Source organism: Vulpes lagopus, chromosome 24 (assembly GCF_018345385.1).
Source record: "Vulpes lagopus strain Blue_001 chromosome 24, ASM1834538v1, whole genome shotgun sequence".
Taxonomy (NCBI): domain Eukaryota; kingdom Metazoa; phylum Chordata; class Mammalia; order Carnivora; family Canidae; genus Vulpes; species Vulpes lagopus.
In genome coordinates this window covers 57,886,956-57,909,258 of record NC_054847.1, presented here as the reverse complement: position 1 = coordinate 57,909,258, position 22,303 = coordinate 57,886,956, and the positions used below count along the sequence as shown (strand labels likewise).

The 22,303-nt window shown below is 38.7% G+C and overlaps 1 protein-coding gene across 3 annotated transcripts in view; it reads right to left on the bottom strand.

Moving 5' to 3' along the window:
• ATP9B (ATPase phospholipid transporting 9B (putative)) overlaps window positions 1-22,303 on the bottom strand; it is a 240,173-nt gene that overhangs the window by 154,722 nt on the left and 63,148 nt on the right. For 2 of the 3 annotated variants that reach the window (XM_041739641.1, XM_041739643.1), the window contains exon 7: window positions 13,217-13,268. The exons of the other annotated variant lie outside the window; for it this stretch is intronic. In XM_041739641.1, the coding sequence (XP_041595575.1) occupies window positions 13,217-13,268 (52 nt within the window). The remainder of the gene's footprint in view (window positions 1-13,216; window positions 13,269-22,303) is intronic. 3 annotated transcript variants of the gene reach the window in all.

Genomic DNA, 22,303 nt, shown 5'->3' with positions numbered 1-22,303 from the left:
CACACTTCAAGACAATGAGTTGGCCCCCTGCCATCCTCGGGAGAAGGCCAGTTAGGGCAAGTGCATTCACGTGTGCATGCACTATGTGTGCTGGATGAGCTACAGTAATCGAGAAGTTTCACTGCAATGTTGTTACTGTTATTACAGAGTCTCAAGTTGACCTACTCTTGGGATGCGGGGCGGGATCTGATTTCCAGACTTACCACATTATAAAGGTTCAAATGTCCAGTGTTCAACAAAAATCACAAGGCACACAGAGAAACAGGAGAGTATGGCCAATTTAAAGAAAAAAAAAAAGATAAACAACAAATACTGTCCCTGAAAAAGACCTGACACCAAATCCACTAGACAAAGACTAGTCTAAAAGATGCTCAAAGAACTGAAGAAAGATGTAGAAAGTCAAGAAAACAAATGATGAACAAAATGGAATCAATAGAGAGAAAAAACTTTTATAAAAAGAAAAAGAAATTCAAGAGCTGACAAATACAGTAATCACAATGAAAAATGCCCTGGAGGGAGCTGAAGGCAGAAGGAAGATAAGCAAACCTGAAGACAGGACAACAGAAGTGGTCCAGCCTGAGGGACAGAAAGAGAGAGAACTGAAAAACCCCAAGCAGAGACTGAGGGGCCCATGGGACCCAGCACTTGATCCAACACACACACACTGTGGGAGTCCCAAAGGAGGAGAGACAAAGGGGAAAAATCATTACTGAAAACATCCCTGATGTGACGAAAGACACACAGCTAAGAAGCTCAAAGAGGGTCAAGTCAGATGAAGTCGGAGAGACCCAACTGGAGACATGTTATAACTAGACTTTCAAAAGACAAAGAAGTGTGAAAGAAGCAAGAGAGAAGAGACTCATCACATCCAAGGGATCTTCAATAAGATTATCTGTGGATTTTTCATCAAAAACTTTGGATCTGAGACAAAGTCACCAATCTGGTTAAAGTGCTATAAGAAGAAAAACCTGTCAACCAAGAATCCTATATCCAGCTAAACTGTGCTGCAAGGTGAGAGAGAAATCAAGACATTCCTAGATAAGGAGCAAAAATGGTCTCTTCAGGAAATGGTGGTGCAACAACTCAACACCCACATGTGACAACAGCATCCAGACAGACCTTATATCCTTCTCAAAAATTAATTCAAAATGGGCCACAGACCTAAATGTAAAATGTAAAATGCAAAACCATGGAAGTCCTGGACAAGAACACCTGGAGAAAACCTAGGTGACCCTAGTGTTGTATGGTGACCACTTTTTGGATACAGCACCAAAGATGTGAGCCAGGAAGAGAAACAGGTGATAAGCTGGACTTCACTAAAATTCAAAACTTCTGTTCTGCAAAAAAACAGTATCAAGAGAATGAGAAGACAAGCCACAGACTAGGAGGGAGAATGTTCCCAAAACACATAGCTGACAAAAGACTGTTATTCAAAATACACAAAGAACTCTTACAACTCAACAGTAAGAAACCCATCTGATTAAAAAACAGGCTATAGATCTAAAGAAGACACACGGATGGCTAGTAAGCACATAATCCTATGTCACCAGGGAAACAAGTTACCACCACAAGGAGACACCACTTGGGCCCTATGAGAATGGCCCAAGTCATTGACGGGGGACGGGGAGCTACAGGAACCCATATTCGCCGGCAGAGGGGGTGCAGCATGGCGCTGCCAGTGTGGAAGACAGTTTGTGGTTTCTCACAAAGCTAAACATAACCACAGCGTATTACCCAGCAACTGTGCTCCTTGGCCTTGACCCAAAGGAGGTGAGAACTTAAGCCACACAAAACCTGCACACAGATTTTACAGCAGCTTTTGCCATAACTGCCAAGGCTTGGAAACAACTGGGATGTCCTTAAATAGGTAAATGAATAAACTCTGGTGCATCCAGACAATGAGGAATTATTCAGCCCTAAAAAGAAATGAGCTGTCAGACCATGAAAGACACAGAGAGACTTCATAATGCCTGCCACTCGGTGCAGTGTGAGGAGAGAATCTGATACAGCATTCCAGAAAAGGCACAACTATGGAGACAATGAAACCATCAGTAGTTGCTGAGGGATGAACAGAGGGAGCACAGAGGATTTTTACAAATAGTATCATAAAGAAAAATACTCCATATGATGCCAAAATGGCAGATACACGTCTTTCTACATTTGCCCAAGCCTACAGAATGCATACCTTGGAGAGTGAGCCCTCACGTGACAATGTGGGTCTATCTATAGGAACAAGCACACCACTCCGTTGGGGCCCACTGATGTTGGGCGAAGCTATACGTGTGAGAGTGCAGGGATGTGTGGAAAATCTCTGTACCTTCCTCTCACTTTTTTGAAAACCTAAAATTGCTCTAAAAAAAAAAAAAAAAAAAACCGAATGTCTGAAAACACATTTTAAAAGTGCATTCAGATTAATACAGAATATATCAACCAAAATATTATAAAATTGATCTTCACATGGGTCCACCATAAATGTATTTTTTCTTCCTCATGATTTCTTAATAACATTTTTTCTGCAGCCTACTTTGTTGTAAGGATACGGTGTATAATATCTAGAACATATAAACTGTGTTAAAAGACATATTGCTAAGGGTTCCAGCCAACAGTTGGCTATTAGTAGTTAAGTTCTGGGGGAGTCAAAAGTTTTATGTAACTTTCCAACTAAATGGGGTCGGGGTGGGAGGGTAAGCAGCCCTAACCCCTGGGTCATTCAAGGGTCAACTGTACAAACATTTGATCTCTGCAGTAAAGAGAGAAAACACTACAGAAACCCACAGTGAAATTTATATGTGAACACCTGCAGGGATGGAGAGTACTTCTAGCTGTACGTTTCTCATATTTCTATTTCAGGGCTCCCTTCCCCTATCCATGTTTGCTCCATCCGTCAACCTCACTGACAAGATACTGCTGATCAATGCAGCTCAGCACCAGTGTGGCTCTGGTGTACAGCTGACAGCACACATGGTCGTTTACCAGTGCTCACACTATGACAGTTATCGGCCGACTGCACTTCCTCTCCACTTCAGCAGCTCATTTCATCAATAACTTATCTCATGGCCTTTTCCCTTTTATCTAGAAGAGACTACAGCAACACAGAAACATTAAATAAAAGGTTTTTACAATATTTTAAACTAGCTATTTATTAGTATTGACGGCATAACCTTAAGTGTCCTGGGTGAAATGGGTTTTAACTTTAAAGATACAGAAATCCTAAGATTACTGGTAGAGGGAGAGGTGAACAGCCTTATAAAGAAGCCTGTGGCTGCTCACAGGCTGTAGTTAGTTACCCAGCAGAGACAGGGCCTGAGACTTCAAAATGGTGGCTTCTAAGTCACTTAGATTTAGAAGACAGAGCTAAATGATGCTGGTTGAGTTTTCTACTACCTAATAGAACCTGTTAAAGATCCCTTACCCAGGGGTGTCTGGATACCTCAGTGAGTGAACCGTCCAACTCTTGATTTTGGCTCAGGTCACAATCTCAGGGTCATGAGATTGAGCCCCGTATCAGGCTCTATGCTGAGCATGGAGTTCATTTAGGATTCTCTCTCTCCCTCTGCCCAACACCCCCTTTTCTGTCCTTCTCTCTCCCCCCGCCCAAAATAAGGTCACTTATCCATAAAGCAGCTGAAATGATATGGTTATTTAACAGTCAAGATAATTTAAAATGGTTAAAATAAACTACTAGATATTTAAAACAAACAAAAACAAAACAATATTAAATAAATAAAACAATATCTCACCCCTGGGGAGAGGAGAGGGGAGGTTGTAAATACAGACATATGCTAAGAAGAGTAAATTTATTGATATCTTCAAAATGGTAAATATAGGGGGTGCCTGGGTGGCTCCATCAGTGGAGTGTCTGTCTTCAGTTCAGGTCATGATCTCAGGGTCCTGGGATCGAGTCCCACATCAGGCTCCCTGCTCCTTGAGGAGCCTGCTCCCCCCTCTGCCCCTTCCCCTCCTCCTTCTCCCTTCCCCAAATAAATAAGTGGATAAAATATATATTTTTAAAAAGTGTAATTAAGACATGATGAAGATTTTACAGGAAGTGCCCTACCTCACGGGGTGTGGCTGTGCTCCTCCTCACCACAGCTTTACAGTCGGTGCTGCTCTTGCACATGCTCTCAAGATTCATTGAACTCCCAGCACACTGAGAGCACTACTCCAGGCACTAACGGTCCTACTGACCTTAGTGTTTAGTCCAATAATGAGAGAAGTAAGCAAAATCAGGAGGAGTGAAAGAAGCTCTGGGAGACACACAGTAGGGGGCTGACAAGCAACCAAGACTCAAAATTCTCAAACAGAACCCAGACTCATCATTTGGGGCACACCCAATATCCTATTGTAGAAATGGGGTGGAGCAGTTTCTGTGAAAGTCAGTGAGGGAAACATAGAGCAGCTATGATCTACAATTAAGGGAAAGAGGGCCTCCACAGCAACAGGCTTCACACATCCAGAGAAGTCCCCGGAACAAAGCAGTAGACTAGCTCTGTTAGTGTTACTGTCTTTTCTGCCATGATTGGGATCCTTCTGAACCTCCAAGGCCAAAGAGCCACCATCGCAGATACCACTGGGGCTATGGGGGGAGGGATAGAGACTAGGATCAAGTGTCAGGGAGAGAAATTCAGGGACACGGGATTTAATACAAGTATACTTCTTCGGGGCCTGGCTCATTTAGAAAGTACCTTCCAAAGATCATTATGGGCAGAGACTAACAGAACACCCCAAACTAAGAAGAAATAAATATGGTATCTACTCTCTTAATTAGAAATTTCTACATCCAAGGCAGCCCTGGTGGCCCAGCAGTTTAGGGCCACCTTCAGCCCAGAGTGTGATCCTGGAAACCTGGGATCAAGTCCCACGTCAGGCTCCCTGCACAGAGGCTGCTTCTCCCTTTGCCTGTCTCTCTGCCTCCCCTCCCCCCACCCCACTCTCCATCTGTCATGAATAAATAAAACCTTAAAAAAAAAAAAAAAGAAATTTCCACATCCACTCTTCAAAAACTATATGGAGACATATGTGCAAAATAAAAGTCACTTATTTCTCCCCGAAACAAGAGGTTACTAATGTTGACTGAGCATCTCCTAGGTGTCTGTGCTGCTCTACATATATCTGAGACCCTATCAGACAGTAGGCAGGTGACATGCCCCTCTTCCAAGCTCAGAGGCCTCACTGATGAGGGCAGAATGAACAGCACAATGCCACCTTGAGGTCCATCTGACTTCAAACCCCTCTGCTGTACCATCACACAAAATTCACTACAGTTGATTAGTGAACACTCTGAATTGTGTTATACAAACATCAAAAACTGTATTTGAGGGCTGGCTGTTGTTCAGATAACTTTATTTTTTAGTGACTTGGCTAACCTAATTCTGTTACATCAATTTCCCCTGTAGCATGCCCTGTGTCACCGACCAGATTTTTATTCCTGGCTTTTTAGGGGCTGCTCTGAGCCTCACATCAACCTTCTGTTGGCCAAAAGTGGTGTCTGAATGCAATCAGTCAGATTTTCACCCTTTTCCGCTGGACACATGTGGCTTGGATGCTATTCTCCCCAGTGCAGAAGTCAGTTCGTGATTCTACCCCTGGTTCATTCAGGGATGGACCAGCAGCTTGGAGGTTCTCTATGTCTACTCCTGGGACCACAGCTATGGTTTTGGCATCTGTGCAATCTTCTAGACCAACAAGGAGGCCTGTGATTTCATTTCTAAGCTCAGCCTCCCAGGAACTACCACTGGACTAAGCAGCACATCCAGAAATTTGCTTAGGAAGCCTGTAAGACTGCCCCACTCTGGCTGCCCCTGAACAGAGTAGCCTAACACACACACACAGTGTTGAGTGTGAACCAGTGGGACTCTTACCCTGGTACTGGCAGTAAAATTTCTCACCGGGCTTCCACGTCCTTTGTCGGTGTATATCACAGGCCCTGTGAACAGCTGGCCACCAAGCTCTCCATGGTTTTCACCACCACCCTTAGGCATGAACTTCAGCAAGGTCTGCAAAGATCTCTGGCCCTCCCCCCAGAGAACCTCTGGGTCACGGCACTGGAGAATGAAAGGGGGCAGCCAGCTTGATCTACAGTGGCACCTTCCTTGCTTCTAAGTGGGTGCTGGGGTTAGGAGAGGGGCTGTGGTAGCCCCCCCAGGCATATTACTTCTGCTTTATAAGCTAGCTGGTGGGGGACCTGCTGGGGCCCCATTACTCCCAGTTTGTCAAAACTGGGCATAGCTCTTGCCTCTGAAGGGAAATTGATCAACAGAAGGGAGACTCAGCCCACCAGGCCTGGGGAAATGAGCGACTAACGGACACTCTTTGCAGGGTGCCGCCCTGGCTTGGCAGGGTAGTAAGGGCATGGAGCTGGTAGCAAGAACATGAAGCCAGTCTCTGAATTCTTGGCTGCACTGGTGTGGAGCAGAAGCTTCTTCCCAATGGAGTCAAATGCCACAGAATCAATTTGTTCTTACTGAGAAAGATCTCTGAAAAATAGTAAAACAATTACTCTCAAAAGAAACGGAACTGAACACTTAATTTATCTTAGGGGTTCTCTTCAATGAAAGAAAAAAAATAAAAAGTCCTGTAGTGCTTTTCAACCAGGGGTGATTTTGCCCCCAGAGGGCACTTGGAAACTTCTGGAGACGTTATTTTCAAAGCTGGGCAGGGAAGAGGGTGCTACTGGCACCTAGCGATATGAGGCAGGAATACCGTTCAGCACCCTATGGCGTGTAAGACAGACCAGACCACCACAATGAAGAAAGCTGGGGCCCAAGGTGCCAGCAGTGCTCTAGGAGATGCTGCTGTTCTCAGGGCCCGACACAGCACAGCAGAAGACCAGCCTTGGGCTGAGCACTGGCTCTGTATCTCACTCACAAGTGCTCCTTGTCCAGTGACCTCACCTCAATAAAGTTTTCATCTGCACAGTGGAAAACATCAAATTTGGAGGTGCGTTTTAAAATTTAGAGGAAAATCTATGAAATTCTGCCAGTGAGTGCCATATACCAGGAGCTTATTTAGCTACTATTTCTCAATTTGGGGGAACTAGTTAAGGTAGACATGCCAGAAAGTATCTTCACAGAGCCCAGTCCAGAACACCTCTTACACAATGTCCTAAAACTAAGATGGGTCTGTGCAAACCCACATCTGTGCTAGCCTCATTCTCCCTGGAACCCTCTGAAAGAAATGCAGTCCTCCACATCACGAGCATTTTCTTGCTCTCTTACTACTTTTCTCTGTCAGCTAATGCACTTTCAACTAATCATAGTTCAGTATCTGAAACATGCCCCACGCAAACCCTTCATCTATTATACTTCTAATTCTTTTAACTGCTCTCTGCCACGGGCACTAATACTACCAGTTTGATTCTAGGACACTCACAGAAGCCAAGTCACTCTCCTAAGGTATAGTAAGATGGAGAACTATAAAATAAAATGATTTCTGAGTCATCTACTGTATCCAGTGAAGACTTATTAGGAGACCTTTGTCTGATTATATGTACTTTGAAAAATATATCTAAGTACATAAATAAATTTTGTTATGCATTACTTGTCAAAAGACCTATCATAAGTAGACTATTTTACAAACTGGTTTCAGCTAAAAAGGAGCATACGAAAATTTGCAGTGGATGCTATTTCAAAGTTGATATTTTCCTCTTAAATATATGCATGTTTATATATATGCATGTGTGTGCTTGTGTGTGTTCTGATACAAAAGATAACCTCATAGGGACTGAATTCTACATTCTGTCTGACACGTACTTTGAGATGTCACTGCCAACAGCTCTACTCTAGGTTTGCTTTCTAACATATAAAATAATAAGAAGGGAGAATCTCTAGAGTCTCTTATATTTCAAATATTCTATGTTTCTAAAAGTGAAACTAAGGGGCACCTGGGTGGCTCAGTGGCTGAGCGTCTGTCTGCCTTAGGCTCAGGGCATGGATCCCAGGGTCCTGGGATGGAGTCCCGCATCGGGTTCCCCACAGGGAGCCTGCTTCTCCCTCTGCTTATGTCTCTGCCTCTCTTTCCATGTCTTTCATGAATAAATAAGTAAAATTTTTAGAAATAAATAAACAATAAAAATGAAACGAGTACCAAAGTTCCATAAAATTATTAAACACCGGAAGTAATATAGTTGTCTTTCTTTAAAGAAAAAAGGAAGGAAAAAAAAAAAAAAGAAAAAAGGACATGCTTCACGTTAAATAATTATATGCTGTTTTAAAAACTTAAGGGCAATGGACATATTACTTATCTTTGAGTACGGTTAATATTATTAACCTCGCAGTAAATTATATGATTTAAAAAGAGAGAATCAACTGTAGCAAAATCAGGAGTATGGCCAACTTGCTGTGTCTTACACGTACTATATCTAATAATGTTTAACAGCAAGCAGTAGCTACCATGGAGATCAGTGAAGACTCAGCAAAAATGAATTATTAAATTGGTCTGCTTATATCCCGTTACAGACTTCTTATGAATACTTGATTTTATTTTGTATAATTGACAAGAGCTGACAGGAAAGGACAGGTTTAATGACAATCAAATTAAGATCAACTAGGCTACGTGTCACACAGGAGAGCGGCATCAAGTGGTGATAAAGTAACTGATGGGACACGATGAGACAGAGCACCAGAGTCTGTCATATACCGTGATAAGTTATCCTGTAATATTAGGAGATTGCTTGCAAGGGCTCACGTACCCAATAGCTCTGAAAGAGATGGGTACAGTATATGATCGACAAAAGAAAAATAGACATTGACTTCGCATATGTAATACCAGATCGTTTGCCACTAAACTTGATTTCTAAATCATTTATATGACTTAATGACCCTGCATGAAATTTTTAAGCTGGTGGGAAGATGAATAGCACCAAGGAGACAATGTGGATGAGCACAGTGTCATTACCTACCCCCACCCCACAAACAGGTGACGGCTGAGCTATTGTAGTATGTCCTAACACTTAAACTATAATGTCATCACTTAGGAGACAAGTGAAAAAGATATTGGCATTTATAAGAGATTGATGAAAATTAGTTCTAAAGCATTAATTTCTCTTAATACCACTAAAAGAATTGTGTGCATTCAGGAGATATTTGATCTGAATTAAGAAACTGATGAAGCCATTGATTAATTGGAATTTAAGCCATCAGTCCCCAGATCCATCAACAGCTTCATCTGCATTCTAAACAAGCAGAAGCTGGCCCCACAGAAGGCCCTGTGTTAATACACAGTCAATATGACACCACAGAGACTCCCTGAGTTGCAACTGTCCAAACTTGGACACACCACATAGATTTAACACTTTTATGCTGGCTAAGGCTTGAAGATTTTTATTTTATTTTATTTTAATAGATAATGTACTGTCAGATTCTCCTGAACTAAAACTGACAAGTAGGAAAATAATATCAATAGCGTTAGCAGGTAAACAATCCTGAATATGTGTACTTTTGAAAACGAGACAATTAAAAAATTTAAAATAATCACTTAAGTCACAGAAACAGAATTTCTAAAGCTAAGAATTCCTGATTTAAAGCAATATTATGACACATATTTTATCCAGCAGGTAAGGTATTTGTCTATTTTATAAAAAAGAATAAGAGCATGAAATAGCAATCTAACATTTTAGGGTCTGTATATCTGTAATCAGTAATAGTTTTAACAATTTAAATTTGATAGAAAAAAATAATAAAACTAAGAAATATGATAGAACTGTAAGCTTAAACAGACTATAATAATGTCTAAGTCAGATCCAATAATAATCTAACAGGAATATATGAAACAATAAAAATAATTAGCATACATGCACATTATGTACAATTTTTTGGGGAACAAGGTGATAATTCTTAAGAATCTCAGTGAGATCCAGGACCTCCAAAAGACTGATTATCATTACACTACCACATGTCCCTACAACATGAAACCCAAGGGAAAACTAGAGGGAAAGAAAATGTTTTTAAAAATCATCAGTTTAGATAGAATGTCCTTTACACAAAGCTAACGTAATAAAGAGTATCTTGTTGATGCTTAATGCTTGAATATTCTATTTATGTGTTGCTGCTGTAAGTCATTCAAAGGCTGAAGAACGTAAACTGCTGTTAGTCACATCTTCAACAAGGCATTCATATTGTCCAGCCCTCAGACTCCTCCTCTACAAAATGGACAGTTCTCATCATCTTCCAGCTTTAAAGTGGTTATTTTTCATCTTTTATCTCCTAACACAACCTGTATTTCTTTTTAAGTTAATTATCTATATATTTCCATATTCAGGATCATTTCTACCACAGTCATTAAAAGGTCAATTAATATAAAACCATCTCTCAAACGTAAACATTTTTGCTATTCATTACACTGAATACATTTAGAAACAAAGACAAACAAATCTTAAACAAATAGGTGATGTAAACAGGGATGACAGTGTTAAAAAAATCTCTGAAAATCCACTCCTCCGTAATTTTGGGACCATCAGTAAAAAAATCATCAAAAGCAACCTTTTCAGAATTCTGGAGAATAATCAAAGACTTGCAACAGTCTCAGGTGCATTTACTCAAGAAACACAGCTAAATCGAGCTGAGTGAGAGTGAGCTGTGTAGTGTTCTGTCTTCTCCCACTCCCAAACCCTCTTCCCCCTAAGCCTATGGTTCCACGGTGACTGAGAAAACTGAAATTCTAGCAGCCACTGATGGGGACAAATCAGGGCTGGGGTCCTCAAATCCATGTCCAGAGAACTGTAATCACTTGACCAATTAGGGCTTTGCCTGGATTTGACCTGACCCAGAGCACATATATCAACAACAGTGTTTTCTCTGGACTGTTCATCAGAAAACTATCAGTAGCAACTGTTTAACATCACAGCTACTTCATCTGGTGACAGAACTGTGGTAAACAAGGTGACCAAAAAATTTAAAAGAAAATCTAGAAAATCAGACGATGTAAAGGAGGCTCTGACAAATCCTAACACATTCCTGGGAGCCCAGAAGCCACCTGCCTGTGCAGAGCTGCACATATGCCCAGGAACACCTAAAAGGTCTTCATGTCTCATGCCAGTGACTTTGAGGCTCTATATAAGCAAGAAGTGAAAGCAAGGCAGAGCTTGCAGTCCACTGCCGGCCATAGCACTGCAGATGTTAAGGGAACATGAGCTACTATTAATGATAAACCTTGCAGTTTGGGTACTTAAATATCTCCCTTATAGAATCACTTGGTAATGGGAGAGGAGAGAGCTCTGTTCCACAGTCATTCATGAACCCAGGCTGAAGAATAGCTTCTAAGATTACCCTAGTCATGGACACTAAACTGACGCTGGGAAGGAAAGAGTCAACAGCTACAAAAGAGGTTAAAACTAGGCCTGGAAGTGGCACACAAGACTGTCAGCTGTCCTCCTTTGGCCAGACCTCAGCACACCAGCCTCAGCGCATCTCCTTTGGCGAGACCTCAATGTACCAGCCCAATCTAACAGAAAAGGGAGTCTAGTTGTATTTCTGAGAAGAAAGAGAAATGGACTGCAAGAGGAGCTCTGTAGTCTGCTCCACAGGAAGAAGAAAACCTCTGATCAGTAAAACAATACATAAAGTACATCAAGCAGGGCAGCCCGGGTGGCTCAGTGGTTTAGCGCCGACTTCAGCCCACGGCCTGATCCCAGGAACAAGGGGAGGTCCAAGGAACAAGTCCCACGTCAGGCACCCTGCATGGAGCCTGCTTCTGCCTCTGCCTGTGTCTCTGCCTCTCTCTCTCTCTGTGTCTCTCATGAATAAATAAATAAAATCTTTAAAAAAAACAAAAAAGGACATCAAGCACATTGATTATTAGGTGTAGCTGAACTCTTCTGTTAATGGCAGCCTCATCTTAAAATGTAAATAACCATAACTACAGTTGATGAAAAAACATTTTTCTTTCTCATGACTTAAAATGTCCTTTGGAAAAAATGCTGTTTATATATGGAGAAAAAGCTAAATTAACAACTCTAGCACCTGATGGCTCAGTTGGAAGAATATGTGATTCTTGATCTCAGGGTCATGAGTTCAAGCCCCATATTGGGTGTAAAGATTATTTAAAAATTAAAAAAAATAATAAAATAAATTAACAACTCTAAAATTTAACTTTGCCATTTCTAGAGTTTTTACACTACAAATAATAAGACATATATATTGAGCTTCCAATCTAAGCTTCCTATAAAAATATTGTCCATTTATTCAACAAAGTCAGAAATGCAACACAGAAGGAACTTGGGTATTGATAAACCTCTCATTTTTTTTTTAAAGATTTATTTATTCATGACAGATACAGAGAGAAAGGAAGAGACATAGGTAGAGGGAAAAGCAGGCTCCCTGCAGGGAGCCTGATGCGGGACTCAATCCCAGGACTTCAGGATCATGCCCTGAGCCAAAGGCAGATGCTCAACTGCTTGAGCCACCCAGGTGCCTCACCTCTCATCATTTTAGACATTATGAAAATGCGTGACCATGTATCTAGATCACATAATTAAGAATTGACCTAAGCAGACTAGACTTTAGGTTTCCTGATTTCCAACACACAGTTCTTTCCCTTGACCACATGAGGCTTCCATCTCATTACCCCCTTTCCACCATCTTCTTACTGGTGAGAGCTCAGGTCATATAAATATCATTTACCCTGTGAAACCCACTCACCTAAGCAAATTGTCTGTTTCCTCTCCTGTTACCCCCACCCATCTTATAACTCTTAAAAGTATCTATATAATCAGAGTATTACTGTCAATGTATGTATATCCATACATAAGTAGATCATGACCTCTTTGAAGGGAAAAATTCAGTCTCATTCCCTTTGTATCTGATGCAACAAGTAATATCTGGCACAAAAACAAAACAAAACAAAACAAAACAAAAAGTAATACCTGGCACAAAGTAAGTGGTAAATAAATTTTTGCTCAATTAATAAAACTGAAAATACAGACTAGCAATCAAATTTTGAGCAACATCACCATTTAATTACTTGGATATCAAACAGCTTTGAATGAAAACACTCATTTGATATAAAGGTTGTGATAGGACTGTATTTTTTTAAAACAAATATTTACAGTAAAGATCACCATTTTAAATATCAACAGTGAAATGTGATTCAGGATTAACGAATTCAATGTATCATCATTTGAAGAAAACTTTTTGTAAGAATAAATTTAACTTTTACCTTTCAAAATGAAAATTAAACTAAAATACTAAATGACCAGCAATTTAAATACAAATAAAAATACCTGCTTTTTCTGATGTCCTAAGAAATACCATGTCCGATGGAATTCTTTGATTCTGCAGAGAGTAATATAAAACACTAATTATCTATATGTAAGCTTATAAAGTAATACAATTTCATTACAAAGCAGAAATAGCTAGTAAAAATAAAAAAGTCAGAATTAAAATTTATGCTGAAGCAATGAACATTAATTTGTATAATTTATATTTAAATTCATTTTTTAGTTGAATTTCTTTACAATTCTCTCTCATTAACAAACCATGAAACGGCATTTGGGATGACCTGAAAACTGCTCCATTTATGAAAAATGATAAATATTGCCTCTTCTGTGTCCTCTTTGTTAACTGAACTCATACATACAGTATAGCAATTTTAGTCCTATAAAAAATTATGCCCCCTCCCTATTAGATTAAATAACCCTACAAAGTGAGAACAGAATTCCTCCAAAGCCTAACACAAAACAGAACATATCATAAATAAAACATTTACTCAACGGTGAATAAAGGAATAAGTGTACAACTTAGCAAACAAAAAAAAAATAAGCCCTACAAATTTGAGAGAGACTCTTTTATCAAGCAGAGAAGGACAAAAGACTTAAAGGTACTTACAAGCATATAAGCTTATATGAGTATTTGCTATCCATACATTTATTTAATCATTACTAATAATTTTGTCAATTGGAAAAGCTGTATCAAACTAAAGAAAAAATACATGGTAAGAACACGTCACAGGATTTCATGAAGTACTTGTATTTTTGGGGAACTAAGTAAAGATTTACCCACACATGATAAATGGATTACTTGTCAGTAACCAAGCAATAAAAACAAATATAAGTCATTCAAGGTGAAAATGATATGTTGTGGGCCAAAGCTATCTCTTTCTAACAAGAACAAGAAGGATCAATTATTAAGATCTAAAGAACTCATAGGTCAAAAAAGAAACCACAATGTAATTTAGAAAATATTTTTAACTGAATGATAACAAAAACTCAACATAGCAAAGTGTGTGAAACCATTCTGCCAAAGCCAAAGAAAAATGTTGAGGAAAACAGATAAAAATAAACGCACACAATATATAACGGAAGCTAAAAATACAAGCTAAATATCCACTTGAAAGTAAGGGGAAAAAAGCCAATGAACCCCAAAGAAAGTACGAGGATATAAGCAAATATTAAAACAAAAATTAGTGACACAGAAAGCAAGTATATACATACAAGTAATGGACAGCAAGAAAGTATTTTTTAAATATGCCCATTTCACTAGTAAGAAAAACTAAGGTTAGACTATAACCAACAAAAGACAAGCAAGTCAAGTTCTCTAAATGAAAGCTATCAAGCATTACTGAAAGAATTTAAATAAAACCTAGAGTACACATCATTTCCTAAAATCAGGATGCAAAGATGTCTGTCATATGCCCATCAATTGACCTATATATTTAACATAAGCCCAATCAAATTCTTAACATGTTTTTTGGGAGGAATTGACAAGGTATTCCTAATATTTACAGGGAAATCCAAAGGCCAAGCATGAATAAGACAAATGTGAGAAACACAGAAGGCTGGCTAAGTCTACAATATACCAAAACTAAAATATTAAACTAGAACAGTGAAGGCAAGATGGCATTTCATTAAGATAGGTAATTAAATTATAGGGCAGCCCTGGTGGCTCAGTGGTTTAGCGCCGCCTTCAGCCCAGGGTGTGATCCTGGAGACCCGGGATCAAGTCCCATGTCAGGCTCCCGGCATGGAGCCTGTTTCTCCCTCTGCTTGTGTCTCTGCCTCTCTCTCTCTCTGATGAATAAATAAATAAAATCTTAAAAAGAAAAAAAGATAGGTAATTATAAGCAATGTAAACACAGAGATCCAGAAGGGAGGTCCACATGAAAATGGATACTGGATTAATGAGAAAGGTGCCACTAAGGAGCCTCGGTGTCCATCGAAAGATGAATGGATAAAGAAGATGTGGTTTATGTATACCATGGAATATTACTCAGCCATTAGAAACGACAAATACCCACCATTTGCTTCAACGTGGATGAACTGGAGGGTATTATGCTGAGTGAAGTAAGTCAATCGGAGGACAAACAGTGTATGTTCTCATTCATTTGGGGAATATAAATAATAGTGAAAGGGAATATAAAGGAAGGGAAAAGAAATGTTAGGAAATATCAGGAAGGGAGACAGAACATAAAGACTCCTAACTCTGGGAAACGAACTAGGGGTGGTGGAAGGAGAGGAGGGCGGGTGTTGGAGGGGAATGGGTGACGGGCACTGAGGCGGACACTTGACGGGATGAGCACTGGGTGTTTTTCTGTATGTTGGTAAATTGAACACCAATAAAAATTAATTAAAAAAAAAAAAAAAGAGAAAGGTGCCACTGCAGAGCAGTGACAGAATTATCCTTTCACTAAACAGTGTTGAGAAACTTCGATATATACAGGAGATGACAGGAGATAACAAATGCTACATCTCTGTATCAATCAAAACATAAGAATCTATTCCAAATGAATTTTCCTTCTAAATGTCAAAGTCAAAACAATAAAGCCCTAAAAATATTATAGAATATTTTCATGGCTTTTTGGTAGGGAATATTTCTTCCCCACCAAACCTAAAAAGACTCCATCTTCTCCACAACCAAAAATTTAAAAAAACATAACAAAAAACCCCAACAATAAATGAAAAGATTAATAAAGCGGACTTCATCAAAATTAAGAAGATCTGTTCAGGGGCAGCCCCGGTGGCTCAGCAGTTTAGCACCGCCTTCAGCCCAGGGTGTGATCCTGGAGACCCGGGATCGAGTCCCACGTCAGGCTCCCTGCATGGAGTCTGCTTCTCCCACTGCCTGTGTCTCTGCCTCTCTTTCTGTGTGTATCTCTCATGAATAAATAAAATATTTAAAAAAAAAAAAAAAAGATCTGTTCAACAAAGCACACCAGGGAGGAAAAAAATACTTGCAACATGTAACTAATAAGATACTCCCAGCCACAGCCCAGGTGGTGGCTTAGCGGTTTAGCGCCACCATCACCCCGGGGGTGTGATGCTGGAGACCAGGATCAAGTCCCACATCGGGCTCCCTGCCTGGAGTCTGCTTCTCCCTCTGCCTGTGTGTCTCTGCCTCTCTCTCTCTCTCTCTCTCTCTCTCTCTCTCGAATAGATAAATAAAATCTTTTTAAAATTTTTTTAAAAAAAGAAACTCCCAGCCAGAATATATAAAGGCCTATAAACTGTTAAGAAAAGAAGGGATAACTTAGAAGAAAAATGCGAAGTGATTTTAACAGGCTCTTTCCAAATAAGAGATTCTCAAAATTGGGATGCCTGTGCGGCTCAGTGATCGAGCGTCTGCCTTTGGTTCAGGGCATGATCCAGGAGTCCCAGGATCCTGCATGAGACCGCTTCTCCCTCTGCCTGTGTCTCTGCCTCTCTCTCTAGGTCTTTCATGAATGAATAAAATCTTTAAAAAAAAACAAAAACAAAAAAAAAAGATTCTCAAAATCATGTGAAAAGGTGTCTAACCTTATTACTTTTCAAGAAAAGGTATGCTAAAACCACAACTACTACATACATATTGGAGATGCTAAATTAAAAAGGCAGACAATGCCAACTGTTGGGAAACATGAAGCAACAGGAACTCTTACACACCGCTTATTAGAATCTAATTTTGTTCACAACCTTACAAAATCATTTGCAGTACCTACTAAAGTGGTGCATCACATACCTCAAAATCCAACAACTCTACTCTTTAGGTATATATACGATAGCAATGTGTGCTCAAATGAGCCAAAAGGTATGACATGTTACAATCACTTCTGATAGGCAAAACAAAAAAGCCATCCAAATAGCCACCACCAGAATGGATAAAAGACAAAATGAACGAATTATGGCTATACACAACAAAATGGAAGAATCTCACAAACGGTAGTGGGTCAAAAGAAAAGTACCCACTAAATACACATTTCTTGAAAAGCAACTACTCACAAACTCAATTCTGAATTTATGCCAGTTCTATGCTGTCTAGATCACTATAACTCTGAATAAAGTTTTAATGGAGAAGTATGAATACTATAATTTTATTCACCTTTTTAAAAACTGTTTTCACTATTCTGGGTCCCTTGTATTTCCACATGAATTTTTAAATTGGCTTCTCAATTTCTGCAAAGAAGTCAGCTGGGATGTTGAGAGGGATAGCACCAAACATGCAGATCAATGTGGGGAGTACTGCCATTTTAACAATATTAGTACTTCTAATCCATGAACACAGGATGTCGGGATGCCTGGGTGGCTCAGCGGTTGAGCATCTGCCTTCAGCTCAGGGTGTGATTCTTGGATCCTGGGGTCTAGTCCCACATCGGGTTCCCCACAGGGAGCCTGCTTCTCCCTCTGCCTATGTCTCTGCCTCTCTCATGAATAAATAAAATCTTAAAAAAAGGAATGTCTCTCCATTTATGGAGGTCTTTAGTATATTTCAACACTGCTTTGTTGTTTATTCTTAACAATAATTTAACTTATAAGTATTTTATCTTTTTTAACACTATAATGGATTTTTTTTCTTAATTTCACTTTCAGACCATTACTCTTTATTCTCTTCCCGTTTTACCTTTTGTGAAGCAGTCATAAATAAACTAGGTAACTTCAAACAATCATTGGATACTTTCTATTTGTCCTTTCCTCAAGACAAGGAATCACACAGAAGAGACCTGTGTTTTATTAACATTATACAGCCTAGTATGATGTACAACTGTTTCTCTGACCCTCCCACCCATTCAGGACATATGGACTGTGTCTGATTTGGGGCTAGTATGGATAATGCAGGCATACGCATTCATGTATGGCCTTTTATGCCAACTTAAATTAACATTTTTTGTGTTAAAAAGTCCAAGAGTTCAACTGCTGGGTCATATAATAATTGCATATTTAATTTTTTAGGAGACTAATGATTTTCTAGAATAAGTGTAACATTTGATAATCTCACCTGAAATGTAGGAGTGATCTATTTTCTTCACATCACTGCTAGTTAGCATCTGGGGTTGTTATCAGTCTTCACGGTAGCCATTCACTCAGTGTGTCCTGATATTTCACTGGGTTTTAATCTGTTTACAGATTACTAATGACATGGAATATTTTCTCATGTGCTTATATTCCATCTGTAGTCTTCTTTGGAGAAAAGTCTCTTCCATCTTCTACTCATTTTCTAATTTGATTTTTCTTTACTGTTGAATTTTTACATATTCTAGATGGTATAGTATGGTGGTAAGTCTTTTCCTCACCTGTACCCTGTGTTTTCATTGCATCTTTCATAAGCACAAACTTTTAATTTTAATGAGATGCAACTTACCAGTTTTTTTCTTTTATGAATTGTGCTTCTGGTGCCTAAGAACAATTTTTCTACACTAGATTCTGAATATTTTCTCCTTAATTTTTTTTAAGTTTTTACACTTCGATAATTTTCATTTAAATCCATGATCCATTTTTTTTCTTAAATTTTGTTAATATATAGTGCAACATTGGTTTCAGGAGTAGAGTTCAGTGATTTTATCACTTACATACAACACGCAGTGCTTATTCCAACAAGTGCCTCCTTAATGCTCATCACCCATCTAAGTCCATCCACCTCCCTCCATCAACCTTTAGTTTGTTCTCTGTAGTTCAGAGTCACTTATGGCTTGTTTCCCTCTCTCCTGTTTTTCTTTTCCCTTTCCCAACGTTCATCTGTTTTCTTAAATTCCACACAAGTGAGATCACATGGTATTTGTCTTTCTCTGACAGCCCAAGTGTCCATTGACTAATGAATGGATAAAGATGGAGTGTGTGTGTGTGTGTGTATGTGTGTGTGTGTGTGTGTGTATACACACAAACAGAATACTACTCAGCTATCAGGAAGAATGAAATCTTGACATTTGCAATGATGTGGATGGAGCCAGAAGGTATCACGCTGAGTGAAATAAGTTAGAAAAAGACAAATTCCATGATCCATTTTTATTGAATATCTATATAAAGCGTAACATTTAGAGTAGGTTCATTTTTTTTAACCCATGTATGTCTACTAGCTCCAGCCTCATTTGTTGAAAAGGCTAACCTTTCTCCATTTTAATTGCTTTTGCACTTCATCAAAAATCACTTGAGCATCTGTGTGTATCTATTTCTGGGTCCTTTGCAATGTTCCACTTACCTTTGTTTCTACTCTTCTTACACAGTATTAATAACTATAGCTAGATAGCATTCCATAACATCAGGAAGTGATCCCTCTCACTTTATCCTCCTTGTCAAGACTGTTTTTGCCATTTTAGCCTTTACAAATTAGTTTTAGAATAAGCTTTTTCGTCTAAAAAAATAAAAACAAAACCTTGCTGAGATTTTAATGGGAATTGTATTAAACCTATATTCAATTTTAGGAAAACCAGAATGTTCCAACCCAAGACTAGAGTGTCTTTCATTACTTTCATGAGCACACTGTTATTTTTTTTAGCATACCTATGATTTTGTTTTCATAGTAGGGACTATAAGAGTACTTCAGTTTTTATTTGTTTCCACATGTTGGAAATGGGATTGGTTTTTGAGTGGTGACCTTGTAATTTGCCACTTTGCTGAACCTACTTATTATCATTAGTTCAGGAGGTTTTTCATAGGTTCCTTGGGATTGTCTATGTACATAATCATGTCATCCACAAACAGGGACATTCTTATTTCTTCCTTTCCAATCTGAATTCCTTTTATTTCCTTTACTTGTCTTATTCTATGTAGCTAGAAATGTTAATAGTGAATTAAGAGTGGCAAGAACAAACATCCTTGATTTACTCCCAATCTGAAAGAGAGGCATTCAGAATTTCACCATTAAATATGATGTTGGCTGTTATGTTTTTACAGAAGCTTTTTAAGCATAATTAAGGCAATTATCATCTAATCCAAACTGTGGAGAGTTTTTATCATGAATGGGTCTTAGATGTAGTCAAATGTTTTTCCTGCATCAGCTGTTATGATCATATAATTTTTAGTCTGTCATAGAGTGGATGACACTGGGTGATTTTAGAATGTTGAACTAGCCTTCAGTACTCTGAATAAGCTCCACTTTGTCATGATATAGCATTTTCTATATATATTGCTGTTATCAATTGGCAATTATTAAAAAAAATTTTTTGTCTATTTTCATGAGGGATATTTGTGGATTTCTTTTGTTATGCTTTGTCTTGTGCTGGTATGAGGACAGTAACTAGACTCCTTTTTCTTTTTTTAAGATTTATTTATTTATTCATGAGAGACTGAGAGAGCAGCAGAGACCTAAGCAGAGGGAGAAGCAGGCTCCCTGCAGGGATCCTGAGATCATGCCTTGAGCTGAAGGCAAACACTCAACCACTGAGTCACCCAGGCATCCCTAGTAACTGGCCTCCTAACATAGGCTAGGCAGTGTTCCATCCTCAACTATTTTCTGGAAACTGCTGTGCAAAAATGACACTAAATCTTCTTTAGAGGTCTCAAGGAATTCTTCAATGAAAATATCTGGACCTAGATAATTCCTTCTTGGAAATTTTAAATTGCTCATTCCATTTCCTTACTGTTTGTAGAACCATTCCTATTATCTGTTTCATTTTGACTGGGTTTGGATAGTTTGTGATTTGGGAAGAACTGGTCCATCACCTAAGCGGGTGTATAGACTAGATTGCAGCTGTTGGTGGCATTCTGTAGTGACCATTTCAATGGCTCAGAAGGAGCAGTAATGTCTCCTCTGTCATTCCTGAGATTGGTGATTGCTTTCGCTTTCATTGATTTGTTATCTTGTCTTCCTATTTTCAATTTCATTGATCTGCTCTTATCTTTATTATTTCCTTCCTTCTGTGTGCATTGATTTAATTTTGCTCTTTTTCTTCTTCTAGTTTCCTGAGCCAGGAACTTAGATTATTAAGTTGAGATCTTTACTTCTTTCTAATGTCAGCACTGACTACTATGAAATTCCCTTTCAGCACTGCCATACATGCATTCCGTGTACTTTGTTGTATTTTCATTTTCATGCAGTTATGTATATATTCACAAATCCTTATCCCACAACTAAAGTACACTGTTCACTTTCCACATGTTTTAGAGTTCTCCTATTGCTGTGCTGTTATGAATTCCTAATTTGATTTTCTATGATGAAATAACATGCTGTATGCTGTATGGTTTCAAATTCTTTTCAATTTTTTGAGGTTTTATGGATATGTTTTATCTTGGTGCATGTTCTGTGGACACTTGAAATAGACGTATGCTCTCCTCCTATTTAGGAGAGTGGTCTGTAGATGTCAGATCTGGTTGGCTGATTCAGTGAGGATCTTCTCTGTCACTGCTGAGTTCCCACCTGGCACTTCTAACCAGAGAGTGGGGCTGAAGTTCTCACTTCTAATTTCTTTTCTTCAGCTCCAACAGTTTTTGATTCATGTATTTTGTGATTTCATTATTTGGTGAGTACAAATCAAGGATTATTTTGTCTTCTTGATGAATAACCCTGTTATCATTATGTGATGTCCCTCTTTATTTTTAGTCATTTTCTTGACTCTGAGCTATATTTCACTAAATATTAATTTGGCCCACCTACTTCTGATTAATTTTTTGTGGTGTATCTTTTCCGTTTTATTATTTTCCTTCATCCTATTTGTGTCATTGGATTTGAATTCCTTGTGAATGGCACATGGCTGGGTCTTTATCCACTCTGCCTATCTCAGGATTGGTATATTTAGACTATTCACAATAAAAGTAATTACTGACACATTAGCACATAAGTCTGCATTTTATGATTTTCTGTTGATTTTCTCTGGTATTCATTCTTCAGTTCCAAATTTCTTACTTTCTTGTAGGTTACCTAAACTCTTTTCAGGAGTCCATCTTAGTATCTCAGACTGTATCTCTCTGCATATTTTTTGTAGTGTTTGTTTTGGGTATTAAAATACACATTGTAATACTTATTAAATTATTTAAAACATTTATTAAATTACATTACCTCAAAAAAAAAAAAAACCTGTATAAAGACCTGTTTTTCAAAATCAGCTATTAAAAAAACATGTTTAGGTTGAATAATGAAGGAGGACTCTCAAGTGTCACCTCCAATTCTGCTCTGCTTTGTGCCTACCT